At 37.4% G+C, this 13,736-nt stretch overlaps 1 protein-coding gene across 5 annotated transcripts in view; it reads right to left on the bottom strand.

The window, feature by feature from the left end:
• Positions 1-334: 334 nt before the first annotated feature.
• Positions 335-13,736, bottom strand: part of asap2a (ArfGAP with SH3 domain, ankyrin repeat and PH domain 2a) — a 64,144-nt gene continuing 50,742 nt past the window's right edge. For 4 of the 5 annotated variants that reach the window (XM_056245628.1, XM_056245627.1, XM_056245631.1 and 1 more), the window contains 16 exons: positions 13,206-13,254; positions 12,928-13,094; positions 11,589-11,722; positions 11,057-11,151; positions 10,775-10,964; positions 9,333-9,418; positions 8,964-9,079; positions 8,348-8,415; positions 8,144-8,251; positions 7,438-7,666; positions 5,724-5,870; positions 4,562-4,682; positions 4,083-4,168; positions 3,903-3,979; positions 3,647-3,760; positions 335-451 (listed from right to left, as the gene is read on the bottom strand). In XM_056245628.1, coding sequence (XP_056101603.1) covers positions 377-451; positions 3,647-3,760; positions 3,903-3,979; positions 4,083-4,168; positions 4,562-4,682; positions 5,724-5,870; positions 7,438-7,666; positions 8,144-8,251; positions 8,348-8,415; positions 8,964-9,079; positions 9,333-9,418; positions 10,775-10,964; positions 11,057-11,151; positions 11,589-11,722; positions 12,928-13,094; positions 13,206-13,254 — 1,862 coding nt within the window. In that variant the 3' untranslated portion in view covers positions 335-376. The remainder of the gene's footprint in view (positions 452-3,646; positions 3,761-3,902; positions 3,980-4,082; positions 4,169-4,561; positions 4,683-5,723; positions 5,871-7,437; positions 7,667-8,143; positions 8,252-8,347; positions 8,416-8,963; positions 9,080-9,332; positions 9,419-10,774; positions 10,965-11,056; positions 11,152-11,588; positions 11,723-12,927; positions 13,095-13,205; positions 13,255-13,736) is intronic. The other variant, XM_056245630.1, reaches the window with a different exon arrangement.

The raw sequence follows: 13,736 nt of genomic DNA on the forward strand, positions 1-13,736 counted from the left end.
TTGTGTCTAAACGGAATAAGGGTGTGAATGATCTCGGACTAAATCCTTCATCTTGGTGACATTCTTCTCAGCATTATGGTCATGATAAATTAAGTCAAAAGTGCATTTATTGCAGCAAACTGTCGTTCTGCAACATATCTAGGCCACAAACTTAAAAACTAAAGAAAAATCCAAAGCCCAGGTAGCTGTTATATTCCAGTGACTGCTCAAGCCAGGTGAGAGCAGGGATTAGTGGAAGCTCAGTGAGGACACAAGCCTCATGAGAAAGGGAATAGCGGCGATGATGATGATGATGATGATGATGATGGTTAGTGCGGACACAGAGGCAGAGAAGTGCCGTCATCCGTCCAGCTCAGTGTCCGTGATCTCCCGCCCTTCAGTCCATAATGAATTGCACGAATGTGACAGGAAACGCTCCTCTTCTCATTGGCTCTCCCTCAATGTGGCCCAGCTACAAAAAGATCAAGAGAAAGTGTGTTAGAAATGTTCCTAAAATTGAATACAGAGCTGAGAGATAAGGCTTTGTGTGTGTGTGTGTGTGTGTGTGTGTGTGTGTGTGTGTGTGTGTGTGTGTGTGTGTGTGTGTCATTATACCAATACAACAGATAAAGCTGATTTAACCAGTGTTGTAATTATTAACTGAAAAATTTAAAATGATTTTTGTTAATGGAAATAAGGCTGAAATAAAATTATCAATATTAGATGAAATATGTCAACTTAAAAAAACTTAATTGAAAATTAGAAATGTTGAAGTACTAAAATTAAAAATAAAGAAAAATATATCAAATAAAAATTAAAGCTAGACAGTTAAAAACTAATAAAAATGACAAAAGCATATGAAACTACGGAAATAATAAAAGAAAATTATTTCAAAATTGTAATAAATACCATAATGGTATGTAAATAATACTAAAATATCAACTACTAATCACATTGAGGCTGAATCATCTGGTGTCTTTCAGCAATTTTAGAACACTTATAAGATTTAATGATTTGCAAATGCTTCTGAGGTTGTATTTTTAATACTAATTTATTGTGTGTTTTATTGTTATATGTGTGTTTGAACAATTGGGCCACCTATCTTGGCCAGGACACTCCTGTAAAAGAGATTTTAATCGCAGTGAGGTTCTCTCCTGGTTAAATAAAGGTAAAAAAATTTTTTTTTTTTTTTAAACACTGGATTCATTTCAGTCAGGACCACTTCACCAAGTATATAAAGTATATTACAATTATAGCATACAGTTAGTGTTGGCGGTATGGTTCTGTTCTGGGCAAAAACCCCTACTGTATGCCTGAACAGAGCGGGGAGAGCAGCAAGTCAACCCCCCCTGGGGTACAGAACAGAACCAGTATATGCATACATAACTACAATTCTCAATTACATGAGTTGTGAAAATACAAGTACATGATAGAAAAGCTTGCAATGAATTGAACTGTACGCAGGGATTAAAGTGAAAAAAATTCTTCTGACTGAAATTTTTTTCAGGCCAAGTCATATTCCTGTAACTTTATTTAAATAGTCGAGACCAATAGCGTTTTAAGGGAAGATGTTTAAAACCGATCTAATATTGAGTAATTTAAAAGCTATTTTAATCTATGAAAAACAATTACTTATCTTGACAAATAATCAACCATCTACATAACTTTTCAGTGCATGTTTTTATTTATCTTATGAGACCAAACAATGCTAAACTATATTAATATATAGTTTGTGCCATGGCAAATTGTTTTGGCTGAGGGCAAAGTGAAGTTTTATAACTTTATTATGTAGGCTATATTTAACTTTAACTTTGTAGCCTATTACAGAGCTGACTTATGTTTAATTGAATTGTTTGCTTTATTTCTCATTGTATAGCTTATTATAGCCTACCTATTAGGCTACTACTTTTGAACGGGATATTAGCATTAAAACTGACATTTAACAAAAAAGAGACATGGTTGTGTAATTTTATATATTCTAAAATATATAAAATATTATATTACTATGCATTCTCTTCACTGTATGTGTACGCATAATACAATAAAACGATACAACCCTGTCTGTTTGTTAAATGTCAGTTTTAATGATAAATAATGTTTCATATTTTTAAAATGAAAACAAAAAGAAGCAGGTTTGTGTTTTAGCTATATTTCGTGTTGTTATAACTATATGATAAATCAATCTGCGTTGCCTGAACCACATTTGTGTGGCCATTTATATGTTTATGATAATAATTATGTTCATTTATAAAAGAAAAGAGGCACAGTGGTGTTGATGAAAAAAGTCAGAGTTGATAACCGGAGTAGCCGCGTGCTAAGTGACGCGATCAAGAACGCGCTGTTAGCAGCGTCCTCTCGTCCTCGGGAGTTTGTTCTCCTGAGTCGAACTTGGCAAGTCCGAACTACCAAGGACGCAAGTCCGAAGTTTGCGTACTTGGTATTGAGAAACGACCAATATTGACCCGCGTTCTGTTTTCTATCATGGGACCGCAGCAAACGAGCTGTAGCCTCGCCTGACAAGATTGAGTGAACAGGGTCCAGGGAGCAGTTTTTCCGTGAGCGGGAATTGAAAACCCGGAGTGGATCATAAGCGAAGTGATAACAGAATGCTTAGAGTGGAGAGAGGAACGTGCTTTTGCTCCACTCCAGGCTTTATCACATCCCCCCTCAGCAGGGTGAATACGCATCATCTTTCCTTAATTTAAGACCTATTCAAACTAAAATTAAGACATTTATCACACTGTTTGCGAAATGAAAGCCTATTTACGGCCTTAAAATTATGAAAAGTTAATTTAAGACATAAGGACAGACGGGAACCCTGCAATTGACGGATATCCGTCATAGACTCGCTGCAATTAACGGAAATCCGTCGTAGCGACGGAGAACTTTAATCCCTGTGTACGGGAAAAACAAAATAGTCAGAATGATTAAAGGTTCGGTTGGGGTTGGAGGAGGGAGTTTAAATGCGATCAGCGATGCTATGGAGGAAATGCTGAAGGAATGGGAGTTTATATGTGCCGTGTGATAGATGACGTCGACACTGGATTGGAACACGTCAGGAACAGCTGATGCGAGCTTGGCTGACGTGGCCTGCCTGAACTAACGCGATGCTTGATTTATTTTTTCATGTTTTTATACGTTTTTCCGTTTTCACAAAACAAATGGAACAACAACAACCAAAAAAACTGGCCTATACAGAGTTTTATTACACAAATTATATTAGTGTTGATCTGAGTAATAAAAATGTGCAATGCGTAATACACAATTAAGAAAAAAAACAACAACAACAAGTAAGGTGGAAATGCAGTTTGAACCCACTGAAGCACATTCATATGTAAATACCACTGAAGTCACACAGGAACACAGAGATTTGGGGATTTGGCTGTACCATTGATGAGCCTCCATGGAGACTGAATGACCAAACACAGCCAGTGGAAATGAAGGCGATTGGCTGAATACAGACCGGCTACTTGTTTTCCAGCGAGAGACACTGAACCAGACCGCGGCCCTCAGTGAGTTTACTTATTAACAACCAGCCAGTAATATTAAGGGAAATACAGTAAACTCACTTTCCTTCTCTGGTTCTCTCTCTCATACCACTGCTACTATATAAAGTGAGTCTTCTACATAGAGTTGAAGTCTAGTGTGCAGCAGTCAGGATACTCACCCACCACTCCTGGTCCTCCTCACCATCCACCACGATGACCTCTCCCTCAGAGAACGTCAGCTCGTCTGGATTATCAGCCACACAGTTATACATGGCCTTCACACGCTTCGGCTTCTGCTTGCCACACACCGATCAGGTTTGGAAACACAAGAACATGTCACTTAGTATCTCATACACAGTATGGCATATTAGGTGGTATCCATCATGAATTCACTTGATTCACATGTCTGGAATTTCCTCTTGTGGTTAAACATACCAGGTAGGTTTTCCTGGGCATTTGGGTAGCGGCCAGAGTTTGACCAATGGTGTTTTGGGGGCCTCCAGGAACTTTAGCTGTTTAACAAAAAAAAAAAACACAGAAAATGACTTCACTGTCAGAATTGCCTTTTCAATACAATAATGGCAGCAAGCCTTTTTATTAAAACAATCAACTTACAGTTAACATGGTTTCTCTGACATCTACCTGGTCTCTCGATGGATCCAGAGCGCATCAGTGTGCTTTTACTGAAGGTTTTGTCCGTGCTGCAACCAACAAAAAGAAGAGATGTGAATATTGTGTTCAGTTCTTGTAATATTGAGTACTAAAAGTAACGATATTTAGACTCAGGTCATGCTCAGATGAGTGCCCTACTTGTGTCGTCCTCTGGCACTGTGTGCGTGAATGAGGACTTGAATAGGAATTAATGACCTGGTAAATCAGCAGTTCCCTATGGGCATTTTCCACCTCTGCATCCAGATAAGGACACGCTCACCTTTTACAGGAGTCAGACGCACCAAACACTGGAGAAAGTTCCACTCAAGGACTAGCGGCTAACCGCAGCTATAATGAGTCTGTGTTGTCCTATAGGGCAGGACTGTCAGAGTAGAGGGCATATGTGTGTGTGCATGTGGTCATGGGTTATTTAGTATTCTGACCTTGTAGCCCGGTTGACGTTCTGACCAGGAGGACCGTGTCCAGGTTTGGGTTGTATATTCTTGGCCTCCATCATACTGGCAGTTTTAGCCATAGGAGGGGGAGCACCACTGGGCACAAGAACTGCAGAGACCATCAAATAGATGCAATTATGTTCAACATAAACAGCTCACAACTACTAAAAAAAAGCACAGACGTTTCAATATTTTATTTTTGACAATATTGGTAGCAGGGTTCCCACGCGTGAATTTCCATGACTTTTTCAGTTTTCCTTGATTTCTGGATAAAGATGTATATTTTTATATAAAAAAATATGTCACACTTTAGTTTAGGGTCCAATTATTAACTAAGACCTCAATAAACTCCTGAATTACTGCTTATTAATAGTTGGTAAGGTAGTTGTTAAGTTTATAGGATTAATTAGAAAATGATACATTTCTTTAATCACATTTCATTATTTTTAATAACTATTTGCCTTTGGTTTGGGTTTGTCTTGTTTCTAAAGGTTAAGAATATTTATGTTTTATTTTGTTGCCTGTTTGCTAATAAGAAAAAATATTATATTAATGATAACAAAAATTATACATTTAAAATATACTGATATTAAATAGGCTTTTTTAAGTTTAAAATATAGTTTATGTATAGCTGATTAAATGTTGTTATTATTGAGTCACTGTAATAATAATGATATATAAATAATAAAACATTTAAAATATTCTTTACACTAAAAGAAAGTTTTTTGATATCTCATGCCATTTCAAACAGTTCAAAGTAACTTTTTGACCATGAATTAAGAGAACAAAAAGACAGATCTGAGCATATAGTGATCTTTAAATCCCCGAACACATGAATTGAATGAAAGAGAATGACAGCGAGCTTGTCCTGAAGTTGTTTTTGGAAATCAGAAAACAACCAGAATTTTTGAAGCCTGATACCTGCTATTGGTTCATGAATATCAATTAGGCTATGTGATTAGACAAACTCAACTCACAAACACAGCATAACCTAATTAATATTCATACGTTTAGACACACCGCCATGACATCACAACCAGCTGATCCAGGATCAATCAAAGAACAATCTGACTCAAATCTAATCTTCTTAACACAAAGCACTCGGCCTCGAGCAAAAGTTCATCTACTCATTAATGTACAGCCAACTCACGGGAAGTGGATGTGACCCGTAAGGGGGGCGCTGGGGGGTGCATGTTGGGGGGGTCAGAGGAAGATCTCTGCCTGCCGGTCAGATCTAGGGAGCCAGGCTTCCAACCGGGTGATCCCTGAGCTATTCCAGCAAGACCAGACGGCTGTACTGTGGGAAGAAGAGAAGACGAAAAAAAGATGAAAAGAGAGGACAGCGCTTTTGTTAACTCTTTTTCTGGACTTTGGTCCTGCTCCAGACCTGCAGAGATCCATTATGCATCTAATTTCATTAGTGTCTTATGGGATCCACTTCAAAGCCTCACTCATCTCGTTCTAACACAGAAATCAGTGTCTTTTTTTTTTATCCAAGTGAAACTCTAACAGACAAATTCCACCAATTTCCTGTTTACTGGCATCTCCCTTGTTATCTTAACAGACCTGTAAGTTCTCTCAGAACATTTCTGAAAGCGTTTGAAAGACGCCCAGCGTTTGAGCTCATAACGGCTCCGTCCAGAGACTTTGGGAGCGCACATATAGGTCAGAATCTTCACACGGCCGTTGCCATGGAGCTCTGCAGTGTAACTGGGTGAGGGTGAGAATCCAAGAACAGGTCAAAGATTTCTGCCATTTTAAGACCTGACATTTGTGAGGCTAAAAATACAGCAGCCAGTTGTGGCCTGAACAGAATTAGTGACTCGTAGAATTATTTGCTTTCTGTGTATGTTTAGTATATTTTTCATGTACAATTTTAAATATTAACAAAGTGGATCCAGCAATGATAAAAAAAAAAAAAAAAAAAAAAAAAGTAGTTGAAGTAGTTCAAATGTATGCTAGACTGTTTATATACACACTCACCGGCCACATTATTAGGTACACCTGTTCAATTGCCCGTTAACACAAATATCTAATCCAGCAACTCAATGCATTTAGATATGATCAAGACAATCTGCTGAAGTTCAAACTGAGTGTCAGAATGGGGAAGAAACTTGATTTAAGTGACTTTAAATGTGGCATGGTTGTTGTTTGGGCTGATCTGAGTATTTGAGAAACTGATCTACTGGGATTTTCACGCATAACCATCTCTAAGGTTTACAGAGAATGGTCAGAAAAAGAGAAAATACACAATGAGTGGCAGTTCTGTGGGGGAAAATGCCTTGCTGATGCCAGAGGTCAGAGGAGAATGACCAGATTGGTTCAGCTGATAGAAAGCCAACAGCAACTCAAATAACCACTCGTTACAACCGAGGTCTGCAGAAGAGCATCTCTGAACACACAACACACCGAACCTTGAAGCAGAAGGACCACAGCAGCTGAAGACACACCAGGTGCCACTCCTGCCAGCTAAGAACAGGAAACTGAGGTACAATTCACATGGGCTCACAAAAATGGGATAATAGAAAAAAACGCCTGGTCTGATTCACAAAAAGATTGTCACAAATCTCAACTCATCTCAAACTGGTTTCTTGAACATGAAAATTAGTTGATTATACTCAAATGGTCTCCACAGTCACCAGATCTCAGCCCAATAGAGCACCTTTGGGAAGTGGAGGAACGGGAGATTCGCATCATGGACGTGCAACTCACAAATCTGCAGCAACTTGTGATGCAAAATCTCAGGAATGTTTTCAGCACCTTGTTGAATCTATACCACAAAGAATTAAGGCAGTTCTGAAGGCAAAAGGGTCTTTTTCTTCTCTCAATCGGTGTTTTTTCTTTTATCTGAGTGAAATTAGTACCTAAATTTCGGGGTGGTAGAGGTGGAGCAGAGGTGGACAGGGTGACCGGTGAGTTGGTGTTGATAATGGTTCCATAGGTCTCGTTGTTGACCAGGTTTGGCACGAACCGCTGCTTGTCTTTGACCATGTCTCGAGCGTCTCGTGCCAGGCTGGCTGGACTGGGCTGAAGGGAGTTACTGCCCGGTGTGTAGCAGCTGATGGGCCTCTCGTCCCGCCGGTGAGGACTGGACTATAGACACAAAGGTCATAAGTGGGACTGGGTAAACACATTGAATATTCCACAAAAAAAAAAAAATCAACAGATTTTGCAAGCAAAACAAAAATTAATCAACATTTTAACAATTGAGATGATTACAAAGCACTTATTATTTGGTCAATTGAATATTTGGACATCAGCAAAATATGCGCTTTGAAATGCGGAATCAGTTCAAACTGTCTAAGCGAACTGATTAAATATAATCCAATATAATTATTTCTTGTGTTCATTTAGTTAAAACAGCGTTGAAAACATGCCTTGATTATTTTTTACTGGATTTTTCCTATATTTTAATCTACTCTGCTACAATAACTATTTAAATGAAAACTAAATATTACTAAATATCTACACACACTAAATTAGACATTAGCTATTACTAAATATCAACACATATACACACAAATATATTAGTGCAACCAAAATACTTCTCCTTCAGGAGTTTTTCCTCACCTTCTCATCCAGATCTTCATCACTCTCGTCCAGGTCTTCATGCTGAAGTCTCCACTCGTACTCCACATGCACATGAGCATTGAACTTCCCTGCAAGTGCCTGGTTCAGCTAAAAGAGAGACAAGCATACCATAAACAACATCTTAGGCCAGTTATCTCACATATTAAACTACAAGAACGTTGTATGTACAACAGGACAGCTCACCAGTTCCTCACACTGCAGGTGTTTGAGTCGCCTGGCGATGTCAAGCGGGGTCTCGCCAGCCTCATTAGCTAAATATACACAGAAACACATTTCAAGAGGAGGATACACTGGTTTGATACATTTTACAAAGCATCACAGTCGCCAAGCTGGAAAGAATGAGGTTCCCGCCACATTCTGTACTCTTGGCTTCCTGTGCTGAATTTGACTTTACAGACAAGACAAAGCCAAGTCGATCCAGACAGCTTGCTCACAAAAGATGCTGCCAGGGATCTGAGAGGAGATTCCCTGGCACAGATTCACCCACCCACATACACACACACACACACACGCAGAACCGCTAGGTAACATATGACTCCCTGTTATCTTTTCTTCCCATTCTTGGTGGACAGATTGTCAATAACAGAACAACAACAGAATTACAAAATCACCACACTAACTTTTCCCAGCAGTCAAAATAAGGACATGGTGTGAGAACAACATCCTAAAAAAAGTGCCACCAGACAAATCAAGGATCCTGGGAATTCCTTAAAGACATCATGAAAGTGACCCCGTCAATATGTCACACCCAAACTTCCTGTTTCAACAGGGACAACAGGAGATTTGATTTGCTGCATACCGATGTCTATAGAGGCTTTTCCTCTCAGCAGAAGTTTGAGACACTCGCTGTTGTCCGTCAGGCAGCAGTAATGCAGCGCTGTACTTCCTTTAGCCGTTTGCTTATCCAAGTTTAAACTGAGGGGAGAGAAACACACAATTTTGCCTGTTTAGAAAGCATTCAATCTCAATTTTCCATTCCAGGCACAGCTATAATTGCCTCTTTAACATTCAAAACCAGCACTTTTAAACAGCTTTGGTCAAATCAATGACAAAAAAAGCCGTTCATTCAGATTTAGTTGTTGGGTAGCATCAGTCAAGCATCAGTAAGGAGGGGAAATAAACTCGGGAAAGGTGTTTTCCAGCCTCTGCTCGGCTGTCTGAGTCTTGCCTGTTCTGGGTGAGGAAGTCTATGATGTGAAGGGAGGTTCTGTCCACCAGTCTCACGGCCAGATGAAGGGCGGTCTCACCTTGTTCCTACCACACCAAACAAACAAACAACATGACATTTATACAGTAGCTTGTGTTTGTGCATTAGAGCCACTCATGATTGAATAGACCATGATATTTTGGGCCAATTAACCATGAGTACTTATATACAGAACACTTATGTGATCTTTCGTGAAAATGTAGCCTGTTCAGTTTTATGTAGTAGTTTGCATGTTCTCCCTGTGTCTGGCTGGGTTTACCCCAATCTAAAAACATGCAGTATACGAGAGTTAGAGAGGCTAAATTGTCCATAGTAAGTGTGAATGCGTCTGTGTGTGTGAGTCCCAAGTCACATGATGGGGAGGGTTGGGGAAAGACCTGGCGACCTACCCCGGAAAAATCATCGGCAAGAAAATACATGAACAGTCTCTCGCATATGGCGAATATGATGGTTAATGAATGATGTTGATGATTCATGTGAAACTAAAATATTTATTATACTCAAAAGCACACAAGTTTTCTGTGCTTGAATGCAAAATATTACTGAATACTGTCATGTTTACAGAAAAATACCATGAATTTCCTCCAAAATATCCCAGTAACGGTTACTACTGTAAATTCATGATAAATTAGTAAGGGATCGGATTCAAATAGAGCAATATTATATATATGTATATATAGTACTTAAATATTTTATTTTATTTCAAATGCCAATATATTAGATAAATCCACATTAAAAAAACAGGAAAAAACTACTGTATTTAATAATAAATGAGTAAGGGACCACATTTAAATATAAAACAAGTACATTTTATCTGAATTTTATTTCAAAGTATAAATTAAATAAAAATTCAAATCCACATTATCTATACACACACGTACAGTCTTGGTCATAAGTTTACATACACCTGGCAGAATCTGCAAAATGTTCATTATTTTAACTAAATATAAGAGGGATCATGCAAAATGCATGTTATTTGTTTTTATTTAGTACTGTCATGAATAAGGTATTTTACATAAAATGTGTTTACATATAGTCCACAAGACAAAAAATTGATTCATTTATAAGCATGTATTTTTGTATGATCCCTTAGTTTGTTAAAATAATTAACATTTTACAGATTCTGCAAGATGATGTAAACTTTTGACCACGACTGTACATACACAGAGACACACATACTGTATTTTTTTTTCACCTGTGGTTTAACGTTAAATGTGGATTTAATTTATACTTTGAAATAAAATTCAAAGTATGAAAAAAAAAGACATTTAATTATTATTTGATTTTTTTTTGTATTTTTTTTTTGTATTTTAACGCAAACTATGATTACCATGGTAAATGTTTGTAAAGGAAGTAACTGAATAACTCTTATCAAATCCGAGGAAAGATAGTAACAGACTCACATGGCCATTGGCCAGAGGAATCGGCTCCATTAGGTCGACCCCCTCAGCGTAGACCTGAATGAGAGAGAATATATCCCGGGCCTTCACGGCATCACAGAGCGTGTGCAGCTTCGACAGCGCGTCGGGGCACTTCTTACGAGCAAAGCGCTTCTCCGTGTACTTGGCCATGATGAAGTCTTTCCTCGCCTGCCTGAGGCATTAAAAGGAAATTAAACAAGAATGAATTAGCATAAAAATACAACATCAGTGATGACAAATTCCCAAAGAGAAACTTTGGCTTACATGTCACTGGCTGGGTTTGGTTTGATCACGTCTTCTGCCGTCAGACAAGCTTCCATGATCTCATTAAATCCAGCATTCCCCACGTTCTTGGCCAGCTAAACACCACAACACACACATGCATGCAAACACACGCATGAAATCAAAACAAAAACTAATTGCATTTCGCAACTCTAAAGTATCAATAAAAGCATTTATTCAGGGTCCATTTGATCTGTTTTGTTACTTCATAATATCCCAATCAGCCAAACAATGTCTCTTGGCACTCAATCAGAGACCCGAGGCTTTCTCACTGTGGCTAATAGTTCTGCAGTCTTGTGTAATTGCTTTAATGATCCTAAATTGCAAGCCAAAAAAGCTTTGGGCTGAAATCATGCGTGTGGAATAACTCCCAAAGAGCCCAAGTGATTTAAGCAAACCCTATAAAAATTTCAAAGAATTGAAAGAATCCAGTGCAAACTAAATAAATAAAGCCAATCTTAGGCTTCCAGCAGCAGCGCTGGGGAATCTGTGAAATCAAAGATCAAGCACTAACCAAGAGCTCGGAGGTGCTGAGAACATCCAGTGTTAGAGACTGGATTCTGGAGTAGTGCACACCCAACTCCCGGTGGATCCCTGAACATTCGATACAAGTCAGGATGCCCAGGTTGGTGGAGAGCCACGTGGGACCTGAGGGAGAATGAGAGGGGAGAAGAAGCTGTCAATCAAGAATGTGTAACATCGAAACGGAACTTAAAAGATGAAACGGCTAATCCTCATTCCCACAATGATTGTCAAGTAGAGTTTTATCATTGATCAATTATGCAAATTGCTGGAGCGAGCAGTTAGCACACACACTACTCTAGCTTGCAACTGTTCTTGATCCCAAAATATCCAGAGTTGTTTTGGGAAAGGTAAACTAAATAAAAAATGCATAATAATAATAATGATGATGATGATAATAATAATAAATTAACATTATTATATTAATTGGAATAATAAACAAATGTTGTTGACATCATTGTAATATTACATTATTATATTTTATAAATTGATCAAATTAATTTTATATAATGAGGTACTTTTAGAAAATAAATAAATACAATCACATTATATAATAATAATAATGATTATTATTATATTAATTCGAATTTTAAATTCTACCATATTCAATTTACATTTTTATTATTTTGTTTTGTATTTATTATTAGTTTTAAACAAATATATTAATTCGATTTTTTAATTTAAAATTACCATATTTAATTTAATTATACAGTATATCTTTATTATTTTTTGCTGCATTTATTATTATTAAAAAATAATAATAATGAATACGTTATAAGTATAAATTATCATTATTGTATTAGATTATTATATTTAATAAATGTATTACATTATATAATTATTTTATTGTTGTATTATTATTATTTAATTAATGTAATATTTAATACATATTATTATTTTCATCATCATTTTAAAGTTACATTATATTTAATAAATCAATTAAATTATATAATAAATAAATGTTGTTATTACTAGCATTATTGAAATACATTATTATTAATATATGTAATAAATTAATTAAATTGTATAATTATATTTATTGCTGTATTCATTATTAAACAACAATAATAATTATAATAATAATGAGAGAATAAAGATAGATGAAATTCAGCCTTATTGTGGCAGTTTCTTTTTTCTTCTTTTTTTGACAGGTTGTTTTGTTCCGCAGGTCTTTTCTTTCCTGACAGGTCCAAACAGAGCAGCATATGCAAATTCGATCATTTTAACCGAGTTCCTTTACTACCGCTTTGTTCTTCCTGTGAGACAATTCAAAACAGCCCCCCTCCCTCCTTCTCCACTTCCTCCTTCCTGTCGATGTCCAGGTTACTCACCGGGAGCTCCACAGTCACAGCAGACGTCGTTCCCCGCCATCCGCTTGACCTCACCCAGGATGGCCTTGGTCAGCTCCTGCACAATGTTGTTCTCGCCAACATGCTGGTCTCCCTTAAAGGCGTTGTTGAGCGCCTCCTCCTTGCTGTTCTGCAGAACTGAGATCCATCTGAGAAGAGACGCATAGATAACGGAAACGCTGTTGTTACTTACTCCCTAAAACTCTTGAGAATATCATATGACAGGTTTCAGGACGCACAGCACACACAAACACACTTACATTTGACACTCTGGCTCATCCTCTGCCTGGAAATGATACGTTCTGTCATCTAAGAGTGAAAGAAAAAGAGAAAGACTGTTAGATCAAAGGACAAATAGATCTTGGTGAAAACAACGTGACAAAGATCTGCCCTATATTTTGAGTACAACTCTGAGTAACAATCCCTTTTCACACTGATTTGTACCAAAATTACAATAAGGTCCATATGTTATTATATTTTTTTGTCGCAAAATGTTGTGATATCCTACATGAAACACTACAAATAGACAGGACTGTCATTCGGTTGTAATAAACATTGTAAAAAGTTGTCCTGGCGAATTTGATCCAACTAAACTAGCTTGTATAACATTCATAATTTATGTCCAATGAAATTTCCATAAATTTTAGTATTGTTTATATACCATTATAGTATTCATTTATTATTCATTAGTAGTGTTTATTAAAGCTCCAGTCCGTGGCTTTTCCTCTTTGTCGCCATCTGTCTGTTCGAAATCTGTAACTGCAGTGATTCGCGGAATTATCATCTTTACG

Source organism: Rhinichthys klamathensis, unplaced genomic scaffold, assembly GCF_029890125.1.
Source record: "Rhinichthys klamathensis goyatoka isolate OS25496 unplaced genomic scaffold, OSU_Roscu_1.1 h1tg000032l_1, whole genome shotgun sequence".
Lineage (NCBI taxonomy): Eukaryota > Metazoa > Chordata > Actinopteri > Cypriniformes > Leuciscidae > Rhinichthys > Rhinichthys klamathensis.